Here is a 26,720-nt window from a genome sequence, read left to right on the forward strand (position 1 = left end):
GAGAAGGGATAAGCTGTCTTCTCCCACATGACCTCTCCACCTGCCCCTACCCTCTGATGTCTATTCACAGAACACGTTGTATTCTGTAAATGGGTTCATAGAATGCAAAGCATTTTGAGAGTAGGTGAGAAGAAAATAAGGGCGGGCACAGTGGATGCATGAGAATGTGAAACTGCTGGAGCTGAGACCAGAAGGTTTAGCATCAGAGCAATGGAAGTATAGTGATAAGTATGCTCCCAGGACTCGGTAAAAGTATCAGTTTTAAATTAAAGAGATACAGGAAGTCCACAAGGTGGCATGCGCCTTTATTGGATGTATCCCCTAGTAATCCAGCACAATTTACAAAGTGGCTGAATTCCTGGAGTTCAGCTTTAATTTTCACAATCTATACATACTAGGCCTGTGCCTTGTTTATATCCTAAATATACATAGTTTAATAAATATTATACCACACATAGAAAAAAAAAATTAAAACCTACACCTATTGAATGCTTCATGTGGAGTATTCTGTATAAGTAGTTAATCCTAATTTCATATGTCTTTTGAATTCCTTTTATAGTGAACAATGAATACATGTCCATATCCCTAAAGGGGCTTGAAAGTTCCTAATTATCCATTTAAAACAATATATAAATTGTGGCTATTTCTATGCTCCTCTTTCCTGGGAGTACAGATAAAGTGGGTATATATGCACCCAAATTAATGAGGTAAATATTCCTCACAAGGTGTGCATGGTGTCTCTCAAAGTCCATGTCCCTCAATCTTCTTTCTAAGCCTCTATTGTTGTGTTGCAAAACATTATGTGCAGTGTCCTTGATACAATGAGCTGTCATATTTATTCATATACCAATTTTGTATGAGGGGTAATCAAAGCTTTATGCTATGATCCAATAATATAGATGTTTTACTTATGGGTACAGAATGTTTCACCTGGCACCAATTTACTGCATGTACCTGCTATTGTGTGTTCAGCCTGCATTCACTTCATTTCAGCTTGGTGAACGTTTAAACTGCCAACCACACATACAGAATTTGTAACTTCTGCTGTTTCCGCTAATGAGTACTTTCACAGCAGTAAAAACCAATAGAATTATTCTCAAAATATTGAACCCCCACAATAACTTTTTACCTATTCATTTAATCCATACCTAAATGAGGCAGAATTGAGACGGTTAAATTAATATTAAAATAAGACTCAATTTGTCTGTTTTTAAGAATAGAACACTTTGAGCTTTGTGGATGGGATTAGAACAGCTACAATATAGCTCCAGAGAGCCAGGAAGTGAGATAATTCCAGTTTGCAATGGTCTTTGTCATGTCTTTGTTCTGCAAGTGAAATCTGCCAGCTAGTTTTTAAAGGGGCAAAACTGTGTATTTAGCATGTACTCCTTCCCTGTCTGCAACCTGTATTTTGTACTATATCTGTTCAGCTTGCTAACTGTTCGTCAGTGCTATATTTAAGCTCACTGAATTCAGACTTACCCCTGGTTCACACTGACAACAGTGTTTTTTAGGCACTGGTATCTGTAGCTGGCTCTGAAATTACCTTGTCTTTCTTTTCTTGCAGAAAGGAGCTCGAGAATGTTAAAGGTAAGTTATTTTTCAAAATTTTTATATTTTTTATTGTATATGTTTTGGGAAATTGGCTCAAGCTTGGTGGTTTCAATGTCACAGTCCAGTTGCTAAAATCTTCTTTTTTACGGCTGTTATGCCCACTTTTGTTTTAAAAAAATAGTTCACAGAAACACAAAAAGGTTACCCACCAGGGTTTGTTTAGCATTTCTCTGCCATAGGCAAATACCTCAGCCTCCTGGCTTTCTTTCTGCAGCTGTGCTGCTCTAGCTCTTGTCTCTGTCCTTCAGACAGATCTGAATACTCTCTGTGCACCAATGTACTTCTAGCTGCACTTGGCTGCCACCCCAAGCCCCGAGTAGAAACCTCCTCTGTTCTGGGTGGAGTTCTGGATTGTTGCCAACACACAAGAGCTGTGCACACTTGGATTGTGTTGATGGTTGGCAAAACATGGACCCATGATTGAAGACTTCATTCCTCTCAACTCTCTACAAAGCCTCCAGGCCCCATACCAGGACCTACTAATACCAGAGGACAGTGAGCAATTAGTTTCCGCTGTTCCAGAAACATCCTGGAGCCCATCAACTTGTATGGCTTAGAACTCTGGGTGCCACTTAACCTTTCTCACACTCTGACTCACAATGTGTTTGCTTTAAAGGAAACCTTTCCTGAGAGAGACCTAGAAGCTGCCTTTTCTTGTTTCTAGTTTCTTCACTGTCATGTTTACACATTTACCTTTTTTTTTACACTTTTTACTTTTTAATACTTTCTGTCTCTGACCTGAAACAAGCATGCAGACAAGGATGTCTAACTTTATAGATATGCAGCCTTGTTCCACATTAGTGAATCAAGTCTTTTTGAACTAAGTTGTGTCAGTGCGCTAGCCAGACAACTACAACCTTTAGAAGGGGGTTAGTAATATCTGCTCTGGCTTGGCTGAAGCCTCAAGAAAAACCTGGCATTTTTGACCGAATGTGTCTATTGACTCTTTCACATGCCTCCCAAAATTCAGTTGTTGGTGCTTGAGTGGGCAGTTGCCTGGTTTAAGGTCTGTAAGTGTATGGTCATTACTTACACATACACACATACATTTTGACAAGCTCCTTCAGAAGGTAAGTACATGTCTTAAAGGAAAGGGCCAGGCCAGAGCCAATTACCATAAATGGTGACTATTGTTGTATAAGAGCACCCTGTGTTTCTCTGTGGTGAGGGTACTCTGCAAAGAATATAAAACTGCACAAAGGCATCTGTAGATGTGGTGTTTAGTATGTACGTGTCCCTTTCTTGCACGTATTCTGGTCACACAATTTCTTCAAATCTCAGATCTGCAGGAGTGGTGAATTCTCCCTAAATTTTGCGTATAACTTTGATCTCTAATCCATATAAATTCATATTGATGGTGTTGCCCCAGTTATGTAGTTTTTTCAGGCATGCTCATCCTAATAATAATAATATATAATAATAGAGGGGGCATTAGATTATTTTCCTGTATTTTATGCATGTGCTTACTTTACAGTGGCAGCCATGGTGATTTTAGCTTGGAGCTTATCCAGCATAATGTGGTCACATGCATGGAAGCATTGTGGCAGCTTTCTTTCAAACTACAAAATTCTATACTATAAAAACAGTCCATAGCAGTCTTCCACCCACATTTTCAATTGTTTCCCCATTTTGACCAAGTAGAGGATCAGTTGCCATCGAAATTTGTTCAAACAACCCTAATGCCAATTAAAAAACGTTTTTGATGTATTTTCACCCTAATGTGGTAACTTAAAAAAGAAAGGCATTTAAAGCAGAGATAATAGATTGTTATTGGGTTTTTTTTAATTATAAGGCAGATTAAAAGCCCATAGGTGGGCTTTAAAGTACTCCATGAAGGTTTCATTTGTTTATAGTAAAGAGAACATAGCATATCATTTTTTCCGTAGTGTTATCCAGATGTCTCTAATGTGCATCTGAATAGAATAGAAAAAAAGCCCTGCTTTACTTACCTTTGGTTCTCCACCCATTGATTATTTAATTGGTGACACATTTTGCTGCTTGTATTTGAGTATTTAGCTACAGCACATCCAAGATGGAGTATTGTTTTTGGTTTAGGCTGTTTGTGAGTGATTATACAGCATTGTGACAGAGTGATCCTTTCTCTAAAACCTTCCTTTACTAATAGCTACTTTAATTGCACATGGTACATTAGAGCTGAAGAACCGGAGGGAAAAGACTATTGCAGTTTAATTATGAGGAATGGCAGTGCACCTCCAGCAGTGACTGATTTGTTCAGGTTGGTTTGCTGTCACGTAACAGGATGTGCATTCATTTATGTTGTTTTTTATTTGGTCCTCAAAAAAAAAAAAATCAACAGTTGCCTGGATTATTGGAACATGTTGGCTGATTTAGAAAATTGAAGCAAACAGAACTGGCACATTTCCCTTAGAAACCAATGAGATTGTGTATTTCATTCCCCCAGTGCAGGCTATGTGCAATAATTCCAGATAGTCACATTTATTTCTGGTGAATATACTTTCAAGTGTCACGGATGTGTATAAAATTTTAGTTATAGACAGTAGCTGATCAGATCGTAAGCACCAAGTTAGGTTTGAAGCTAGGTTGGTGTGAGTCCTAGAAGTGCAGAGGATGCTTTTCTGTATAGCACAGAAGCCAGTGGCTTTACATGGTTGTCTTATTTAGTTGCATAATTCTCATATACACTGCTCAAAAAAATGAAAGGAACACTTGATAATCAGAGTATAGCATCAAGTCCATTAAACTCCTGGGATATTGATCTGGTCATTTAAGTAGCAGAGGGGGTTGTTAATCAGTTTCAGCTGCTTTGGTGTTAATGAAATTAACAGGTGCACTAGATGGGCAACAATGAGAAGACCTCCAAAATAGGAATGATTTTACAGGTGGAGGCCACTGATATTTTTTTCCCTACTCATCTTTTCTGACTGTTTTTCACTAGTTTTGCATTTGGCTATGGTCAGTGTAACTACTGGAAGCATGAGACGATACCTGGACCCTACAGAGGTCACACGGGCAGTTCAACTCCTCCACGATGGCACATCAATACGTGCCATTGCCAGAAGGTTTGCTGTGTCTCCCAGCACAGTCTCAAGAGCATGGAGGAGATTCCAGAAGACAGGCAGCTACTCTTGGAGAGCTGTACAGGGCCATAGAAGGTCCTTAACCCATCAGCAGGACCGGTATCTGCTCCTTTATGCAAGGAGGAACCGGATGAGCACTTTTAGAGCCCTACAAAATGACCTCCAGCAGGACACTGGTATGAATGTCTCTGACCAAACAATCAAAAACAGACTTCATGAAGGTGGCCTGAGGTCCCGATGTTCTCTAGTGGGCCCTGTGCTCACTGCACAGCACCATAGGGCTCGATTGGCATTTGCCACTGAACACCAGAATTGGCAGGTCCACCACTGGCGCCCTGTGCTTTTTACAGATGAGAGCAGGTTCACCCTGAGCACATGCAACAGATGTGAAAGGGTCTGGAGAAGCCGTGGAGAATGTTATGCTGCCCTTTAACATAGTGTTTTGTTTGTTTTTTCTATAAGTGACCTTCCCAGTAAAGAGCTGTGCCAGCGGTTCTGTCATCACAAGTTTGACAGTTGATCAGCCAGACAACTGACCATCTGTGAAGGATGTGCTTCTATGGCAAACAGTTTGGTCAGTTTGAAATAGGAGTGCATAGGGGATTGGCAGGATCACCAGGTATTTCACACAAGGGAAGAAATACAAAGAGAACAGGATACTTTTTAAAACAAGTACATGGTGCAAAAGGCACATATCATAAATATGAAATGTTGGGGTAACATACACTTTAATGTTTCCTGATTACAAAATGTAATGCAAGACATTGCCATGAACCCCTAAAAACATTTGCTATGTAGTCCTTTTACATTTAAATACAAGATAGACCATTTGTTGTGACCAATTGTATTTTGAGATTTGTACTTCCAGTAGTATGTTTTATTGTTTGTGTTTTTTTTCTTTCTGTAAATTTCTAATTTTCACTCATATGACTTTGGAATGCAACTTTGGATGAATGCAACTTGGATATGACTTTAACTTTTATTAATGATAATTGACAATTTGTGCACAACTGTTGCATGTATAACATTCAGGTGCAACTTTCATACAACTTTTGAGGGTTTACATTGCAGTCTATGGCACTCAAGGTGCATGAAAGTCGTACCAAAGTAGTGCATGAACTACTCTGAAGTCACTGTTGCAAGACTCTGGAGGACTCTACACCTTGATGTCCGTGGGACTCCAGAGGCACCAGCAGCTTCAAATATCTGTTTGCTGCTATGTAATGGTATTTTAGCAGCTGCCCTCTTGATCCGATGCATGGATCTGGCAGAAATCTTCCTCAATGTGCCTTTATCTGCACTAACCCGTCTGTGCTCTGAATCAGCCACAAATCTCTTAATAGTGCGATGATCACACTTAAGTTTTTGTGAAATATCTAATGTTTTCATACCTCGGCCAAGGCATTGAACTATTTCACTCTTTTCGGCAGCAGAGAGATCCTTTTTCTTCCCCATATTGCTTGAAAATGGTGCTCTGCTTAATAATGTGAAACACCCTCCTTTAGTAGTTTCTCCTTAAATTGGACTCACCGGCCAATCTAATTATCACAGGTGTCCGAGATTGTTTTCAGTGATCAAAAGAGCCCTGACACACAATGCCATCCACGAGTTACACTGAAAAACAAAATATTTAATCTTTGTGACACTTAAATAGAATTTGCATAATAATTTGAAACAGGGTGTACAGACAATAGCTACACAGAGGCAAAGCAAAATTGCTAAATACTATTCAGAAGTGCATGCACTTCTCGCAGATGTGTCAGCACAGTGATCTGTACAAATCTGTAAATTAGGCAGCCCATAGATGATTAGATTTTTTATCCTTCCACCACAGCTGGAAGGAAAGAAAATTGCTCGATTCCCCCATCAACCCAGTCAGTGTTTATGGGGAAATGCCTCCTGCGACACTATTGTGTTCTGCTAGCAGGGGATACGGAGAGCCTTCCCGGCCAGCGGAACATAATGATTACTCCTAGGGGCTATAGCCAGTGGTAGTAATCACATGTAAAAAAAATCCGTGGATCGAATCTCGGCCAGTCCCTGCTGAACTCGGCCAAATTTTGAGCCATGTATAGTTGGCTTTAAACCTGATATCCTAATAGCATGTTTTTGAAGGGAGACCGCAATAAGCGTCATCTGTATAACATCATACCTGAAAATCCAAGGACTACTACTGTTTAAATTCTTTACTTCAGTAATGCCTGAGTCTTCTAAATCATTCAGTAGAGACACCTACTACTACTCACCCTGGTAATACAGCTGATCTGAGCAGACAAGGGCTATAAACTGCTGACAAGACTGCAATGGTATCACTCATACACTGTGAAGGTAAACAGGTAACTAATTGCTGTAAGTGGCTAGCAACATGAGGTGAAATGAAAAACAAGTTAGGATTAGAAAAACTTCTCATACAATGCAAACTTGCATGCCGCTGCACTTTCTAATCTTGCTGGAAAATCAATTGTTGCATGGGCTCACTTTAGAACTAGCTGGGCTCTGCGCTCTAAGTACAAGGATCCAATTTAGACCTGGTAGCTGCATCCCCGGGAGTACAATACGTTACATAGTTAGTCTGGCTGAAAAAAGACAAACGTCCATCCAGTTCAACTATTAAAAAAAAAAGGTTATAATCCTACACCCAGAGTTGATCCAAAGGAAAGCAAAAAACCCAGCAAAGGATGATCCAATTTGCTCCTGCAGGGAAAAAAATTCCTTCCTAATCCCCTGAGAGGCAATCAGATATTCCCTGGATCAACTATCCAGTTGTCGAGATGTTAGTATCCAATTATATTCTGTGTATCCAAGAAAGAATCCAGGCCTTTTTTTTAAAGCAATCCATTGAGCTGGCCAGAACCAGCTCTTGAGAGAGTCAAGTCCACATTTTCCAGCTCTTACTGTGAAGAAGCCTTTCCGTGTTTGGAGATTAAATTTATTTTCCTTCAGATGTAAGGCGTGTCCCCTTGTTCTCCTGTGATGTCCTAAGGGTGAATAGCTCTGCACTGAGTCCACTATTTGAACCACTGATGTATTTTAGATGTTGATCATATCCCCCCTTAATCTCCTCTTCTCAAGAGAGAATAAATTCAGTTCCTCTAATCTTTCCTCATAGCTGAGCTCCTCCATGCCTCTTATCAGTTTGGATGTCCTTCTCTGTACTTTCTCCAGTTCCCCAATGTTCTTTTTGTGAATTGGTGCCCAAAATTGAACTGCATATTCCAGATGAGATCTTACTAATGATTTGTACATCTCACCCTCCAGCTCCTCAAAGTCCAAAAGCTTATCCAGTGTGAAAAATTCCTCACTCAGTGTGTGTGATCACATATCAAATGAAGGGGAGAGAACAATATTCTTGGACAACTCGCCAGCCAGCTTGCCAACAACCAAATTAACTTGTCTAACAGTATGCGTTTATAACAGGGGTTTACTTAGCACACATTTGCAAATACATACGTAAGCCACAGAGCCACGTCACGGCACCTTGATAATCTATGGTCCTAACTCTACAATTTCTGAGAGCCCCCATAGTAGAGGCACATGTATTTAATGGATAGATCAAGGGCAGGTGGACCTGAGGGAGCCCATCCCCACATATCCAGATCATGTTGGGATGGAGTAAAGAAAGTAGGCTAGTCAACTCTTACCACCAGCAGATTTCCTCCATCCTGCCACAAACTTTATCGAGTGTCACTAGCTGGAAGAAAAAAAATTTTAATTTGTGGATATTTCTATGCCCATGATCATATGGGTGCTGAATTTAAGGTATTTGCATAATTTTATGATTAACCTAGGTAAAATGACAAGTAAAAGTTGAGAACATGGTTGTTTCTTTCTACTGTCTACTTCCTTGTGTTAAACAGAAAGATCTCTTCCTCCCAGTAATGCGGAATCTTAGGTGCTCACTTTTGCCAGAAAAGCTTGAGGTAACAAACAACGACAAGGCCTTATTCTGTCTTACACTAGTGACAATGAGAGTATGGGCAGAAGCACTTTCAATTAACAATGATGCTGATGTTGTGAGTTCACCTGTGTAGCATTGTTACAGCAAACTCAAAACTCGAAACTATTAATGTACTGAGGCAGATAGTGAGTGTGGCTTTCCTCATTCACTTCCTTCTTTTTCTCGTTGGGATGTTGACCAGTAAATGTGGTAACTTGTCCAGACAAGAGCTACCTTCTTCAGCATTGTTACCATACGCTACATAACCTTAATTCGCTTTTTTGAAGGTCCAATTTCAAAACGTTTAGCTTCAAGCAAAATGCTCCCAATGTTCTATTTGTACAGTAGACATCTCTCATATGCTATAAAATAGTGGACCTGAATTGTTATTGGGTTGCCTGACACTTCCTCATACCATAGTGCAATTCTCGTGAGGGTTCTTTCCTGGTGAGCAAATAACCCCCATTAAGGCAGAATTCCGTTGCCTTTAGACTTCAGTAGGTAATACCTCATTATGCACTACTTTGATTTTAATACTGTTTTGGACTTCACCTTTCCTTATCCCTCGTGCACACCGGTTTGTTATTTGAAATAAGTAATGAGTTGGTAACGTCTTTCATATCTTCCTAATGAGGGGTTTTTAATTCAGTTTCAGATCCCACCCTTGATACATTAAGATTAGGTTAATTATTAAACCACTTCCCCCAGTGGTGTGTTGCACACCAATTTAACAGACGCTATACCTGTCAATCAAGAACATACAGGACCCTTCCCCTTACTGACTCTGTATTAACAAACTGGGGCCTTCTCCTTTTTTGGGGTTGACATTTAACGTCTTTCACGAATAGAGAACTGTTTTCTGGGATAATATATCATCCTTGCAGGCTGCCTGCAGAGACTTAATTTTTTCTTGGGTGAGTGAGGAAGCTCAATAGACTAAATGATATTATGCCTTTCTCAACCCATATCTCACAAATCCCGTCCTATTTTCACTGACTTTAGAACTGAAGAATATCATGGGATTAACAATAGGGGGGCCCCTACAGCATTTCCAGAATCTTGGGAAGATGGTATCTATGCAACCAACTGTAACAAACTTTGGGACACTTTTAATGCCTTTCTTAGTATAATTTATTTAGCAAATCAGTTACTATTGGAAAACCAAAGCAATTTAGTGTTTTTTTGGTTTTTTTTTGTTGTTTGGAAGAAACCAAAAGCCTCTTCTATAGATTCTTTAAGAGTTAGTTTGGCAGATGTACAACGTCTGTTTTTGAGAGCTGGAGAAGGAATAGGTAATCACAAGCCTTGTTCACAAGGGCAAAACACCCTGTCAGTCCAGCTATACATAAAATCAATTTTAGGTCTGCATAGACTAATGCAGGCCATAGATGAGGAGAAAACCGGACAATTTTTCTTTAAAAAACCGAAAAATCGGTCGTTCAATCGGCCAACGTTACCAGGAATGGTAAAAAAAATTGGCCGATTTTCATCCCGTCTGCAGACGCAAAAAGTGTCTCTGCAGAGAGCTCCGCTATTTCTTTGACAGTGTTTGACATTTATAGCGGCTGCAACATTGTATCTATTTGTATCCATTTCGGATACAGATGTTTTTATTCGGAAACAAATAGATACATTGTTGCAGCCACTATAAATGTCAAAGAACTGTCAAAGATTTAGCGGAGCTCTCTGCAGGGACACTTTTTGCCGGACTGGAATTCTTCTTCTTCCTCTTCTTTTTTCTCTTCTTCTTCTTCATCCTCTTTTTCATCTTCATCCTCTTCTTCATCTTCATCCTCTTCTTCATATTCATCCTCTTCTTCTTCTTCTTCATCCTCTTCTTCTTCTTCCTCTTCTTCTTCCTCTTCCTCTTCTTCATCCTCTTCTTTATCCTCTTCTTCTGCTTCTTTATCCTCTTCTTCTTCTTCTTCTTCTTCTTCCTCTTCTTCATCCTCTTCTTCATCTTCCTCTTCTTCATCTTCCTCTTCTTCCTCTTCTTCCTCTTCTTCCTCTTCTTCCTCTTCATCTTCCTCTTCTTCCTTTTATTCTTCCTTTTATTCTTCTTATTCTTATTCTTCTTTTTCTGCTTCTTTTTGTCTTCCTCTTGCAGGTCACTGCTCATGCGCAGATTTTTTTATCGGTAAAAAGATCGTCCGATTTGCCCATCATTGCCGGGGAAATCGGACGATTTTTTTCAAACTTTACCGATAAAAAATATCTGCCAAAATACCGAAAAACGGCCAACCTATTAACCCACTAACGATCCGAAAATCGGCCGATTTTATTTTCGGCCGAAAAAAACGGCCGATTTTCGACCCATCTATGGCCTGCATAACTGTACCTGGACTTTACCTTTTGGATATGGCTTTAATTCCCTGGCATAATGCCAAACACTGCATGCCTCTTATAATGATGTATTATCTCTTGTAATTTCTAAATGCTAGGCAAATATTATAGAGTTATAAAAAGATAGCATTTTAATAAACCTCTTTAGCACTCATATCACATTTGATATGCTGTGTATTACTGTTTCTTATTAAGCATTTTGCTGAACAGCATTTTGTGTACCTGAATATGCAGCTAAACAAGCATTAAAATGCAGTAAAGTATTGTAAAATGTGCATTTAAAATACACACACACACTGCCTGTTAATAAGCAGCTTCCATGTTACCTGTTTTAAAACCGTTGTCGTGCTTCCAAAGATGCTTTTTGCCTGCAGATGAACTTTAGGGCTCATTCACATCATACTTCCACCAGGGGTGTGACCAGGTGTTTACATTCAGCTGAAACCAATCAGCCTGTACAAGTCAAGAACAGGCTGAGAGCGTCTGCAGCTGTCTGCATGTAGTTGCCTATGGAGCAATTTTCTGCAGTTAGGGACAGATTAACGACCCTGGACGCAATCTGTGTGTGTACAGAGCCACTCCCTAGTCATATGTAATATGTCCTTGAACGATTACATGCAAACAGCTTTGGATTGTGTCAGCCTATCATTGATTTGTATAGGCTTCCTGTCTGTAGCTGAACATACAGTTGCAAGAAAAAGTATGTGAACCCCTTGGAACTACGTGGAGTTTTGCATGAATTGGGCATAAAATGTGCTCTTAATGTCATCTAAGTCACAACAATAGAAGAACACAGTCTGCTGAACATAATACTACACAAACATTAGATGTTGCCATGGTTTAATTGCACATAACATGTAAACATTCACAGTGCAGGGAGGAAAAAGTGTGTGAACCTTTGGACTTAATAACTGGTTGACCCTCCTTTGGCAGCAATAACCTCAACCAAACGTTTCCTGTAGTTGCAGATCAGACCTGCACAACGATCTGGAGTAATTTTGGACCACTCCTCTTCACAAAACTGTTTCAGTGAAGCAATATTCTTGGGATGTCTGGTGTGAATCGCTCTCTTAAGGTCATGCCACAGCATTTCAATCGGGTTGAGGTCAGGACTCTGACTGGGCCACTCCAGAAGGCGTATTCTGTGCTGTTGCAGCCATTGTTTTGTTGAATTACTTGTATGCTTTGGGTCATTGTCCTGTTGGATCACTTATCCTCTGCGGACCTTCAGTTGGCGGACAGATGGTCGAACGTTTTCCTGCAAAATGTCTTGATAAACTCTGGAATTCATTTTCCCATCAATGACAACAATCCGTCCAGGCCCTGAGGCAGCAAAGCAGCCCCAAACCATGATGCTTCTTCCGCCATGTTTTACAGTGGGGATGAGGTTTTGATGTTGGTGTGCTGTGCCTTTTTTTCTCCACACATAGTGTTGTGTGTTCTTCCCAAACAACTCAATCTTGGTTTCATCTGTCCATAGTATATTTTGCCAGTAGTGCTGTAGAACATCCAGGTGCTCTTTTGCAAACTTCAAACGTGCTGCAATATTCTTTTTGGACAGCAATGGCTTCCTCCGTGGTGTCCTCCCATGTACTCCATTCTTGTTTAATGTTTTCCTTATTGTAGATGTGTCAACAAAAATGTTAGCATGTGCCAGAGATTTCTCTAGGTCTTTAGCTGTCACTCTGGGATTCTTCTTTACCTCATGCAGCATTCTGCGCTGTGCTCTTGCAGTCATTTTTACAGGATGACCACGCCTAGGCAGAGCAGCAACAGTGCTAAACGTTCTCCATTTGTAGACAGTCTGTCTTACCGTGGACACATGAACATCAAGCTTTTGGAGATACTTTTGTAACCCTTTCCAGCTTCATGCAAGTCAACAATTCTTGATAGTAGGTCTTCTGAGAGCTCTTTTCTGCGAGGCATGGTTCACATCAGACTGTGCTTCTTGAAACCAGTAAACCCAAAACAGGTGTGTGTTTTTTAAGGGCAGGACAGCTGTCAGCAACACATCCAATATCATCACACTGGAGTCAAGGTTGGCTCACTCCTGGCTCAAATTAGCTCTGGGAGAAGTACTTAAGCTAGGGCCTCACATACATTTCCCTCCCTGCACTGTGAATGTTTACATGTTATGTGCAATTAAACCATGGCAACATCTAATGTTTGTGTAGTATTATGTTCAGCAGACTGTGTTCTTCTATTGTTGTGACTTAGATGACGTTCAGAGCACATTTTATGCCCAATTCATGCAAAACTCCACGTAATCCCAAGGGGTTCACATACTTTTTCTTGCAACTGTAAACCTGGCTGTACCTGCCACAGAATTGTGCTGTGCTGGGTGGTGTATGGCTAAGAATAGCCATGTGAAGTGTTTGAGTCTTCAAACGTACAACAGATGCTTGGTAACCTTAGCTATTTCTCATATATCAGAATCTTGCCTTTCTGCCAGTCCTCAAATGTAAACACAGTCATTGTTTCTAAGTGGTTTGAAGCAGAAGCAACCATTTTAAGACCACATCTGCAGTCTTGGCTTTTTAAATGACAACACTGCTTGCTAATGAGATGTCTTATGGCAACAGGAACCATTTTGAGTACAGCCCAGTGTAAAGAAGATTGCTAAAATGACCTAATGTTTACTGTTATCAGACTGGTTATAACCTTTTTGACTCTGTTACTGCACATCTTCACCAGAAAAATCACAACTTGTTTATAGATGTTGCCCTTCATGATGTCAGGCAAGCTTAAGAGTTTTAGATATGTGTAGATTGTTGGTAGAAAAAAAATATTGCATAAAGATAATTAAATGAACACAATTCATATAATGCTGTTCAATGTGATCATCTAGAATAGCATTCTTGAGGGTCACCCTTTTGTTCTGTATTGGCTTCTGGGGGCTTTGCTAGAGGACAGTGGCTTATTGGTTATGACTCCTGCCTTGCATCACTGGGGTCCTCAGTGTGAATTCTAACCAGAAAATTCCCTGCATAGCATTTGCATGTTCTCCCTGTGATTCTGCAGCTGTCCCCTGGCTACCATGGTTTCCTTCTAAACTCCAAAGACAAGCTGGTAGGTTAATTTTCTCCTGTCTAAATTGGCCTTAGTATGTGTATGTATGAATGTGAGATAGGGACCTTAGATTGTAAGCTCTCAGGGGCAGGGACTAATATGAATGTACAATATGTAAAGTGCTGTGCAAATTGTTTAAATACCTGTAAAAAAAATAACAGAATTCTAAAAACCTAATAAGTGAGCATGAAAATTTGTTGCATTGATAATTCATGCAACAATTGTTCTGTGCAGCTGAACCCTACCATACCTTAGTGCAGGGGTAGGCAACCTTAAAGAGGTGGAAATCTACCTGAATAACATGAGAGAAGTCAAAGATCTGTCACCCAGTGTCACCTTCTCACACATGATTGAAACCTCTAATTGCTGTATTACCGTGTCGAAATTGTGTGCATTGCACAGCAAACATGGGTTTAAATAAGGTAGAGAGGAACAAATCAGGTGGAGAGAAACATATCGCCTCCTCACCACCTGTAAAACACACTCGGATTGCTTTTCAGAGGAGCAGCAGTGCCTGCTGCACTTGTGAATGAACCCTTAGTTGCATTCGGCAGCGACACCCTTAGGGCTCATTCACACATAAAGTTGGGGGGGTGATAAAACCTTGCAATTGTCGTTTTACTGCCCCCAGTCCCTACCTCCTTTAGCTGCTGAGGCAGCAGCCAAAGGTGTACACGTGCCGCAGATGGAATTACACCCCTGTTACTTTTGGTGGGTTCTACTGCTTCCCTATCGTGACCCATTCAAGTAAATGGAGCCACTCTAGAAGCGCCCCGCAGCTGCATGCTTCTGCGGGGTCCAAGGGGTTATAGCAGCTGGTGAGAAAACAGCACACCACTGCCTGCTTTAACCCCTTGTTTGCTGTACTGTACAAGGTTGCAGGACACTTGCAGAGCAGCCTCATTCACTTGAATGTGCTATGCTTGGCAGGTACTAAACCCACCAACCATGACAGGGTGTATAACTCCTGCTGCTGATGTGACCTGTACTCCCCTGGCCACTGCAGCTTAAGGGGGTGCGGTTAGGGCAGAGTGGTAAAGCAAGTCTTGACTATGGAGTTTTACCACCCCCAAACTGTAAATGTAAATTAACCCTTACAGTTCTGAGCCGCCTATAAGACTGCATTCACACTGATGTGCTGTGGTTTACCTGCACCGCAATGCATCTGCGATTTTCCTGGGATAGCTGTGCTTTGCCATAGACTTCTAATATATCCAGGTGCAGGTATGGTGCACTTTCTGAAAGCACACCAAAACTCTTGCATTCAGGAGTATATCTGCAGGATATAATAGAAGTCTGTGACTATGTGCAGCATACCTGCAGGAAAGCTGCAAGTACAGTGCACCCATGGTGTGGGTAAACCGCAGCTCATCAGTGTGAGAGCAGCCCTGTACTATTATGCCCAATATATTGCTTCACACTGACCTGAAGATCTCTTCTTTCCTGCTGCCAGCACCACTCTGGAGACCACTAGCTGGGATGAGAGGTGAAGTGCCATTGGTATCGCTCTGCATGGGACAGGAGCTAGCACTACAGAGGAGGCATCAGCTTATGCAGCTTTTGCTCCCTACTACAGCTCCAGCTTTACAAGTAGTTCCTCTGCGTTGCATTCTGTCTGATGCTTTGGGTTGCCAGGTCAGCAAGTCCAGACTGTGATCTACCAGTCATCTGGCTGCGACCTACTGGTAGATTGTGATTTACGGGTTGCTGACCCCCACCTTAGTGTATCTCTAGACCAGTTTATTGATTTATTCATTTCTAAAGATAATGTGGGTGAGGATTTGTTGTATGTGCTGAGCTTTCACAACCTCCTCTTAGATAGTTTTCACAGAAATAGGTGTCCCCGTTGAAAGATTTCCATTCACCATCTGTTCCAGTTACAATTATAATGTTTTTCATTTACCATTACTTTCTATCCTTATGACAGTAGGCTTCAGGAAAAATAGGAGCTGGTGAATCTCTGTTGAAAAGACATACTCCACATTTTTCTGCTGGGCCCTAGACAGCTCAGTAAGGCTCGGTTCACATGCAGTTAGATACATATATATTTGCACACGGCACAATTTTTAGTTTTTTTTCAGGTATTTACCAAAACATATTCAAGCTATAGTTGTATAATGGATATGGGCTGAAAGTGCACACACTCAGGTTTAATTTAAGGGTATGTACATCCAAATTGGAGGAAGGGTTTAGGAATTACAGCTCTTAAGAGTAGCCACCCCCCTTTTTGAAGGGACCAAAAGTAATTGGACAATTGAATATAATTAATAAAATGTTAATTTTTAATATTTTGTTAAGAATCCTTTACTGGCAATGACTGCCTGAAGTCTGGAACCCATGGAAATTACCAAAGACTGGGTTTCCTCCTTTCTGATGCTTTGCTAGGCTCTAACTGCAGCTGTCCTCAGTTGTTCTTTGTTTGTGGGTCTTTCTGCTTTTAGTTTTGCCTTCAGCAGGTGAAATGCATGCTCAATTGGGTTGAGATTAGGTGATTGACTCTGCCATTGCAGAATATTCCACTTTTTTTCCTTCAAAAGCTCCTGGGTTGCTTTTGCAGGGTGTTTTGGATCACTGTCCATCTGTACTGTGAAGCGTATCAAATCAACTTTGCTGCATTTGGCTGAATCTGGGCTGACAGTATATCTCTAAACATTGCAGAATTCATCCGGCTGCTTCTGTCTTCTGTCACATCATCAATAAACACCAATGATCCAGTGCCACTGGAAGCCATGCTGCCCATGCCATCACACTGCCTTCACCAAGTTTTACTGGTGACATTGTGTGCTTTGGATCATGAGTTGTTCCAAGCCTTCTCCACACTTATTTCTTCCCGTCGTTCTGGTACATAATTATCTTAATTTCATCCGTCCAAAGAATGCTTTTCCAGAACTGGTCTGGCTTTTTTAGATGTTTTTTGGCAAAGTGTAATCTGGCTTTCCTATTCTTCAGGCTTATGAATGGTTTGCACCTTGTGGTGAACCCCCTGTATTTGCCCTCGTGAAGTCTTATCTTGATTGTAGACTTTGACAATGATACGCCCACCTCCTGGAGAGTGTCCTTCACTTGTCTGGATGTTGTAAATGGGTTTTTCTTTACCATAGAGAGGATCCTGTGACCATCCACCACTGTTGTCTTTGTTGGACGTCCATGCATTTTTTGTTGTTGCTGAGCTCACCAGTGCATTCTTCTTTCCTCAGAATGTACCAAACTGTTGATTTGGCCACTCCTAATGTTGCTGCTATCTCTGATGGATTTGTTTTGTTTTTGAAGCCTTACAATGGCATGGACAGTTCCTTTGAACGGATGATGTTGGTTCACAGCAATAGATTCCAAATGGAAATACCACACTTAGAATCAACTCCAGACCTTTTACCTGCCTAATTGATGAAGAAATAACGAAAGAGTATCCCACACCTGGCCATGAAACAGCTTTTGATTCAATTGTCCAATTACTTTTGGTCCCTTGAAAAAGGGGGGATGGCTACTCTTAAGAGCTGTAATTCCTAAACCCTTTCTCCAATTTGGATGTACATACCCTCAAATTAAACCTCTGAGTGTGCACTTTCAGCCCATGTTCATTATATAACAATAGTTTGCATATGTTTTGTTAAATACCTGGAAAAAACTAAAATTGTGCCTGTGTCCAAACATATATGGACCTAACTGTTAATACACCTGCACCGCTTTAACTAATTGCACCACATTCGGCCATCAAAATCACACAGCAAACTGCATTGCATATATGTGATCCCAGGCTGAAGAAAAAAGAACTTCTGGTTATTAGGTGAACATGCTTTTTACTTCATCCTGCACAATTCTCTATTCAATGCTTGAGCAGCTAATTGTGTCTAGTCTTATGCAAATCCAGACTTTACCATTTAAAGTACCATAGTGCATTGGAGAGTACCTGTTATACCATGTTCCTTGGATTACTGTGTACAGCTTACAGTTTTACTTTAAGATGTTGTTAATGTTTATAGGGGGTAGGCAAGACTTGAAAAAAAAATCCTTAAAGTGATTCTAAAGGCAGAAGGCTTATTACCTTAAACTGTTCTCTGCATTAAGGTAAAAACCTGAGTGCAGCTCCCCCCCATCTCGCTCTTGTTTTTACCTGAGCCTGATGTCGTTTCAGCGCTGTGCATGAGAGCAGCATCACTGCTCTCATTCTTTCTCTGCTCACTGGCTCAAAAGTAGCAGCAGGAGCCATTGGCTCCTGCTTTTGTCAATCACAGCCAGTGAGGATGGGGCGGGGTCAAGCCACACTGTGTGTGTGTCAGTGGACACACACAGTGTGGCTCGGGAACGAGCTCGCTTGAGTGCCCCCATAGCAAGCAGCTTGCTATAGGGGCACTTAGCAGGGAAGGGAAACCAGGAGTGCGGGTGGGGGGACCTGTGAAGAGGAGGATTGGGGGTGCTTAGCAGTATACCATGTTTGTTATTTAACAAAAAAAATTCCCTTTACAATCACTTTAAGTTATGAGTGTTTTGTATAAGCTTACTAGTAACCTTAACTGAAAGTCATTTGGGACTGCTCAGCAACCAGTGACAGGACATTGAAAACTTACAGTATATGTAGAAGAAAACATGCAATTATATTTAGTCTGTGATTAAAACATTACTGTGTGAAAAAAACATACAAACATATTTAGTGCAAAATAAAATGTACAGATCAAAAAAAATGAAATACTATTGAATACAGTTTCTCAAAATGTAATTTTATATTTACAAGTTGCTGTTACAAATATCAGTTGTACATTTGTTATCATATTCTTTAGATTCTAAGCTCCACAAGCACATTCCTTCTATACTGTAATGTTTTGCAATTGTACTGTCTCCCTTATATTGTAAAGCGCTGCGCAAACTGTTGGCGCTGTATAAATCCTGTATAATAATAATATTCTTAGTACTAGCCCTATCATGCATAACATATATGATGAAAAAGACTAACCAAATCAAGACCTCAAGGTCAGATCACATGTACCTAACTGGATATGCATGCAGGCCTACAGTCCTTCAGTCCATCGTACAGGTTCTGTCTTCTACACGCAGGGTATTTTATATAGCCTGCAGATGTCTTAGTGGCACAGGCTCACTCTTTTTCTCTGCGTTGTATGTGTATAAAATAATTCTCTAAATAGTCAGCTCTGTGGGTTTTATATTTAAAGCATAATTTGTCTTTTCTAGGAAAACACACCAAAGTGAGGTTTAATACTGTATGCGGCAGATCACTAATTATAGTAACATGATTCCACTTAGTCTGTCCTAATTTACCAGTGTCATTCTCTCTGGGCATGGTCATTTTAAATAATGAACTGCAGCTTAAAGGAACAAAAATGTAATTAGGCTTTGTCGTAGAGACAGATCTAGGCCTGGTGCACACTGCAGCTCAAAAATGCCTGATTTACAGGCATTTGACGGTTTTTATTTTTTGTTACTGCTACCTAAATGCCCTTCTATGCTAGCCTGTGTATCTATGCACACATAGGCATTTAAAGGCAGAAAAAAATCCCAACACTTGCTCGTTCATGATGGATCAACTTCAGTACAACCAGCCTGCCCATAGATGGATCAAATTTTGGCCAGTCCCTGCTTAATTGGACAAAATTCGATCCATCTATGGCCTGCTTAAGCGCAAGAGACCTGGCATGCAAAGCCGTTGAGGTATTTGGTACATTTTGAGGTGGAAATGACAGGAGCGAAGAGGAGAAAATAACAAGCAACGATCAAATGGGCAGTCATTTACAATCAAGAGGGGGGGGCCAAGTAGTTTGATGCAGTAGAGAATCAACAAACTGTCAGACCAGGCAGTCAATTTGATGACGAAACGCATCAGGCGGACGTGATGTCAGACGTTACCGGAAGTACCGCGGTGGCCATTTTGGAATAGGTTGTTTGCATTGCTGTCTCAAGTTTTATTATTAAATTGATTATTTAAAATACTGCTGCACTATGGGTGTGTGTTTGCTTTCATATGGTCACTGAGAGTGTATATTGAAAAGCATATATAAAGACATGCAGGGTACGGTGCATACAGTACCTGAAGGGCAAGGGATCAAGCACGTGGATTTGTTTTGCACATTGGCGGTGGATGGAGTATGGCTACACTTATATTTGGATCTTATTTATAGCAAAGGAGAGTGAAATGCACATTTTCACCCTATGAGCGTAAGAGTATTTAGTGGCATTGGTGGTGGACATGATTTGCATAGTGTTTCTTTACTCTGCACGGGTGTATCACATAGTTTACTTTATGTGAGAATTACTAGGTGATCTTATGATATACAAAGCATTCTGACGAAGGAGATTCTGGTGATAATATATGAAGATCTGTGAAGGATAGTGGTGCACTGTTTTTGTATATAAGACTTTTATACCCAGGGGGGTTTTGGACTGTCAGCTACATACTGTTGATTTTTGGTGCTAATAATAATTCTAAAAATGCAAAGGCTGATGGCCGCAAGATCACTTAGGATCAAGCCCTTTGTCTCTAGGCAGGTGCTCTGGCAGGAGCAGGTGACCATGCGCTTGAGCATAGGTGGATGTCATACTGTTTAAGTGACAGCCTCCTAGGTGGCTTAGGTACCTTTTTGATCTACCACTTTCCTGCGGAAACCCCTGCAAAGAACACTTGAGCACGCTGGAGGGGAGAGGGTGCAGGAAGGGGGTCTACTAAGAACTGGGAATCGAAGAGCAAGAAGAGGGGCTGCAGAGAGACCATCCCCCCACAATACTAAAAGTGGAAGAGCAAAGTTTGTGTTAGTAGATAGTCATGTTCTTTTTAGTTTGGTTTCTATGTTCTTTCCTAAAGGGCCGCTGGAAATTATGAATACTGTGCTGCGAAAGCTGTTGGCGCTATACACTGTAAATCCTATATGATAATAATCCTTTGTCCTAGATGGACTTAGGCACGAAGGCAAACTGAAAGTATTTCCCCTCCTTGGACTGTTAACCCTTGCTGTGCCAAATTTCTGCTCTGAGGTTCTTCTCCCCTTGCTGTGCCATATTCTCCTAAGGATCATTTGCCTTTGCTGTGCCTTATTGCTGCCTTGAGGATCATCTACCCTTGCTGTGCCATGTTACTGTCATGAAGTTCATCGTGAGGATTATTCCCCATTTGCTGTGTCCTATTGCTGCACAGTGGATGATCCCTATTTGCTGTGTCCTATTGCCATTCTATGAACTGTTAACAGTTTACTGTGCCATATTTCCACTCCACAGACTGTTCACTTTTGCTTTACCATATTTCTGTCCTGAGGATCATTTCCCCTTCACTGTGTCTATCGCTCTCCCCTTGTTATGCCCTATTGCCATTCCCTGGACTGTTAACCCTTTGCTGTGCTATATTTCCACTCTACATACTGTAAACCTTTTCTGTGCCATATTTCTTTCCTGAGGATCCTCTCCTCTTTGCTGTGGCTATTGATTGCCCCTTGTTTTGCCCTATTTCCATTCCCTGGTCTGTTAACCCTTCGCTGTGCCATATTTCCACTCCACTGACTGCTAACCCTAGCTGTGCCATAGTACTGCCTTGAGGATCATCTTTTCTTGCTATACCCTATTACCACCCTGAGGATCATCTCCCTTTGCAGTGCTATATAGCTACTTCATGGACTCTTTATCCGGGCCCTGCCATGCTGCTATTCAGTGGACTGTCTGTGTGGCACCCCTTCTTGTATGGGACAATGACCTGCAATAAGTGTGTCATATACAGTTCTTCATACCTAAATCAGACCTTGCGGTACATGAAATGTCTGCTGTTTACCTTTTTGCCACCCATCCCCTTTTCTGAATCTTTGCAAATAAAGTTATAGAAAAAAACACATGTAAAGGAAAAATATACTCACCCATCCACAGGCTTCCTTGGTTGACTTCTTCATCTTCTGATGAGGTCCCAGGATATGCTGAATACTTCAAAACTCATTAGAAGATGCTTCAGTACAGTGCTGGGATATTCTTCTCAGTGAGATTCGGGGTGCTTTTTATTCCCCAGAACACGCTGCTTAGAGGATGACATACCCCGTGGCCTTGGTGCTGCAGGCAGAAGCTGTGGTAAGTATACTGTCTACTTTTTTTTCTCTTACAGGTGATTCTTAACACCCTTGTTGTTTCCAGCAGTTCAGCAAGGGGGCAAGTGTAAGCAGTGGATGGACATTGTTTTGTTTTTGTTTTTTTTCAATTGTACAAATACTACAAAGTAATCAGAAATATATAGCAGTAGCATGTCAAATCATACAGTGCCAAAAAGGTCATTGCTTTTTAGGTGCAAGTTCAATCGCGTAATGATATTGTGCATTGGGCACATGAATAACTATATGTGGCGCCCATGTTGTTTAGCTCACAAGTCTCCCATGCCATTTTGTCATAAGAAGAAATATAGCTAGAGTGACTGTCCCCCTCCCTCCAACTTCAGTTTATACATTCAGCAAATTCTTGGCTGCACACCAAACACCCCTCATTAGTACTTTTATAGGATTAGCAGAATCTAACTACAGTACACGTCTCAGTGCCCTCATAAAACTTGCAAGCTTGAGTAACTAGAGTTTCAACAGATACCCTGCCTGGTCTCAGTCATATCAGTCGTTTAACATTTTTAAATAGCTTAGCTGGTGGAATGGCCAATACACATGCTTAATTGACTGGTTATTAGCAAAAACTTCAGTGTGTTTCTTAGTTTCCGAGGCAATAACAGTACATAAAGAAAGTCATACAGTATATACACTCACTGGCCACTTTATTAGGTACACCTGTTCAATGGCTTGGTTACACAAATTGCTAATCAGCCAATCACATTTCAGCAACTCAATGCGTTTAGGCATCTAGGCGTGGTGAAGTCGGCTTGCTGAAGTTCAAACCAAGCATTAGAATGGGGAAGAAAGGAGATTTAAGTGACTTTGAACGTGAAATGGCTGTTGGTGCAAGACTGACTGGTCTGAGTATTTCAAAAACTACTGATCTACTGGGATTTTTATACACAACCATCTCTGGGGTTTACAGAGAATGGTCCGAAAAAGAGAAAATATCCAGTGAGCGGTAGTTGTGTAGGCAAAAATGCCTTGTTGATGTTAGCGGTCAGAGGGGAATTGTCAGACTAGTTCCTGCAACATTCAGATGGTAGGGTCAGAATTTGGGGTAAACAGCATGAAAGCATGGATCCATCCTGTCTTGTATCAACGGTTCAGGCCGGTGATGGTGGTGTAATTGTTTGGGGGATATTTATTTGGCTCTAGCAAGGTGTATCTAATAAAGTGGCCGTGTACATCTATCAGTTAATTGGTAGCATTTTGAGCCCAAACTTCCCTATGCTAGGAGGTACCAGAGTGGATTAGGCCCACACCCCTTCAAGGAGAAATAGATATCTGAAACTTGTCATATTTACATCCATTGAAAAGGAATTTGCACACTGGACAATAATATACAAGTTAGCAGACTTTTTAACATGTAGGTATTTAAAGATATTAATACCTACAGAAAACTGTATGCAGGAACACGGTCATAAACACAGTCATATCCCAGAAGCCACACCTTAGACCAGATGTATGGTTAAATCATTCTTTCAACACCCTCTCGAGGTCCAGAAAAAGGGGACTGCAACCACAGTTGACAGCTCTCATTTTAACATCAAACCAAGGAACACCTGTCAAATATATCACCTTTCTTGTTGATTTGAAGTCTGTTGAACCAGAACTTGATAAATATTTTGTGCTTTTTTTCAACCCTTTTTGTTTTGCCTTGTTTTCTTTGTTCTCTTTGTAATGCCTTTCTTCAGTAAATATTTTCTTTGCACCATTTTCTTCACCTTTTCATTATTAAACAATATTTAAAAATAAACAAAAGTGTTACATTGTCTCTAATGCCCTTACGCAATGCTCAAAGAAACCATGTCTCTTGAAGAACACTACTACCTGGTAAATCTCTGAATGTACCTGTCTGTGGTGACAGTATGTGTTTACAGATGTTTATTCTAAAATCATAGTTGCTAACGGTAATTTTGTGAATGCTTACTACTTCTCGATAAATGTATTTGGCAGTTTAAAGAGTTAATTGCTTAGTTAATCAAACCCAGTAACAATCGGTCTCGGTTGGCACCTAGATTGTGGTCCTGCAAGCTGGAAAATCTATGTGCAGGGTGGGGCTGACCGTGCCATTGTTGCGTATCAGTGAGAGCGCGGTGTGAGATTGACCAGTCATTTTTACACAAGTTGGTAAAGGTGGCAGTGGGCTGACCCACATTTGTCACACATGGCACCCTCTGTAACTGCTTATTACAGGTGTCCTTTATCCTCCCATCACTGTCGAAGAGAGATTTGCCAGTCTGGGGGCAATATAAATCAACTTTTTAAAGCTAGTTGCCTTTAGTTGTAGGAAAATGTAAACTCATTAACTTTATTTCTTTCTTATCAACATGTCTTATTTGGATAGCAATTAGTTTTCCAAGTTATTACTTTGTAGTAATTTGTGTTTGATTTCAATAAAGGCAGTACAAAACTGAATAATGTTTTCCCATGCTATGAGGATAAGCAGTTTTAGTTTTACAAGTCTGGATTGTGTTTTCTTCATACACCCTCTGGGCTTATAAAATTGTTCTAATTGAAATCGCATTTCATTTGCTGAACAGAACTGTAAGACTAATTACAATTCAGCATTTACTGCTACTGCAATGTGCTAAAATATATTGAAACACAAACTGCCGTTAACGTGAACCAACGCTAAGTAACTACTACACAATCAGGACTTGTCCTAATTACTTGTTTGTTTGGGTGATACGCAGACACATTTGCAACTATAGTTACTGTATTATTATGCCACATTTTGTAAATAGGTAAATGGAAACAGGAGACATATAATTACAGTATGAAATGATTGGCTAAATAGTGTTAATTGTAAAATTGATGAGTTGCTCTCAGGATAGTTCTTCCATACTGGAAAATATAGTACATGAAGAAAGAAGGTGTAATAAACATGTTTTGTTAATTATTAGTTCTGTTTTTTTAAGTGTGTCTGTGCTGAGACTTTTGATCATTTAAAAAGGTGACAAACTCATGTCAATAGGATGCCTCCAAACCCACTATCTAGATCTGGTAGAAGAGTCAGGTTTTCCTACCTCTCCATTTGATTGTGCCCCATATCGATGGCCTAGCTGACTGTTCTTGTTAAAGCAGAACTGTTATTATTTATTTATTACATGGACTTGTATAGGACTGACAATTTTACACAGTGCATTACGTGTACACTCACCGGCCACTTTATTAGGTACACCTGTTCAATTTCATAAATTGCTAATCATCAAATCACATGGCAACAACTCAGTGTATTTAGGTACCTAGATGTGGTGAAGGCAACTTGCTGAAGTTCAAACCAAGTATCAGAATTGGGAGGAAATGGGATTTAAGTGACTTTGAGTGTGGTGGCATGGTTGTTGGTGCCAGACGGGCTTGTGGCGGTCGTGGCGTCAGACCCCCAGCCCATCTCACCATCTCTTGACTGAATGGCTAGCCAATCTAAAACCGCGCTGTCACGTGCATAACAATGCCACGTTCAGCTGCACCCTGCACAAAGATTTTCCAGTTAATGGACCACAATCTATGTACCGCAGCCTGAGAGTGATTGTTACTGGGTCAGGTTAATTATACAATTAACCCTTCACACTGCCACCACCACCTTTTTGTACAGAGGAGGAGGAAACTCACCAATCTTATTAGTAACACTATGATGTTTGATTTAGCGTCTGTATACACACTGTCACCGCAGGCAGATGTATGCAAAAGTTTAAAAACACACGGTAGCGCTCTTCAGAGACAGGGATTCTTAGTTTGCATTAAAGAGCTTTAGAAACAGTTCAACACTTTTCAGAAAATAGGATTTATTACTAAAAGGTAAAAATGGTGCAATAAAAATATTTACAGAAAAAGATGTAGCATATATATCTATCTATATATATATATATATATATATATATATATATATATATATATATATATATATACATATACAGAGAGCAGTACCACAACAGAGAGATAAAAGAAGAAAGTTTAGAGAGGTAGAATGCTTGCCGTCAGCCTTGGTTTAAGCTGATCAAGGTCCTGAACAAAAGGGTACCGTTCTCCCAAGTTGGTTCCTGATGTTAAAAAGGGAGAATTCTTCATCTTACTTCTCCAGGCCTGACAGCCTATTTTGTAGTCCTCTAGCAGGGGGCGTCTACTGAAGCCAAGAGACAATCTCCTCATTTGGGGAGGGGGGGTTTAGGCGGAGACCCAGGCTAGAACCAAAACCACTCTCAAGTTATACCAGGGTCAATAACCTTCCCTAGGTACATGTAGCATCCTATCCACTGGCAGGATAATATGCAGAACGATATTCCGAACGTCCAGACATCACTTATGACATATCCAACTGTGACGGTTAAGGAGATATCGCTTTCTGCTCTCGGGTAGACGTAATCTAGGGGTGTATGGTATCAGGTGACTTGCATTAAAATGACCTCTCTGAATATATGTATTGTTTTATGGTATGTATTACCTAAGAGAAATTACAAAATTGTATGAAAACCTGGGATGCAGGTTTTACTGCTATTTTGGAATGCTTTTGAAGTCCAGTGACTGACGTGTTTATAGCCTTACGATCAGCTTCAGAGCAAGAGTTTGCCAGACACACTGGAATCAGCTAATTGGGTTTACAACCATGAAGGATATCCAGCTGTG

At 40.6% G+C, this 26,720-nt stretch overlaps 1 protein-coding gene across 2 annotated transcripts in view; it reads left to right on the plus strand.

The window, feature by feature from the left end:
- DTNBP1 (dystrobrevin binding protein 1) overlaps nucleotides 1-26,720 on the plus strand; it is a 179,409-nt gene that overhangs the window by 60,235 nt on the left and 92,454 nt on the right. For both annotated transcript variants that reach the window (XM_089682294.1, XM_089682293.1), the window contains exon 7: nucleotides 1,568-1,590. In XM_089682294.1, coding sequence (XP_089538420.1) covers nucleotides 1,568-1,590 — 23 coding nt within the window. The remainder of the gene's footprint in view (nucleotides 1-1,567; nucleotides 1,591-26,720) is intronic.

The sequence above is a fragment of the Staurois parvus genome, unplaced genomic scaffold, assembly GCF_062004578.1.
Source record: "Staurois parvus isolate SC_StPar_1 unplaced genomic scaffold, SC_StPar_1.0 ptg000287l, whole genome shotgun sequence".
NCBI classification, from domain to species: domain Eukaryota; kingdom Metazoa; phylum Chordata; class Amphibia; order Anura; family Ranidae; genus Staurois; species Staurois parvus.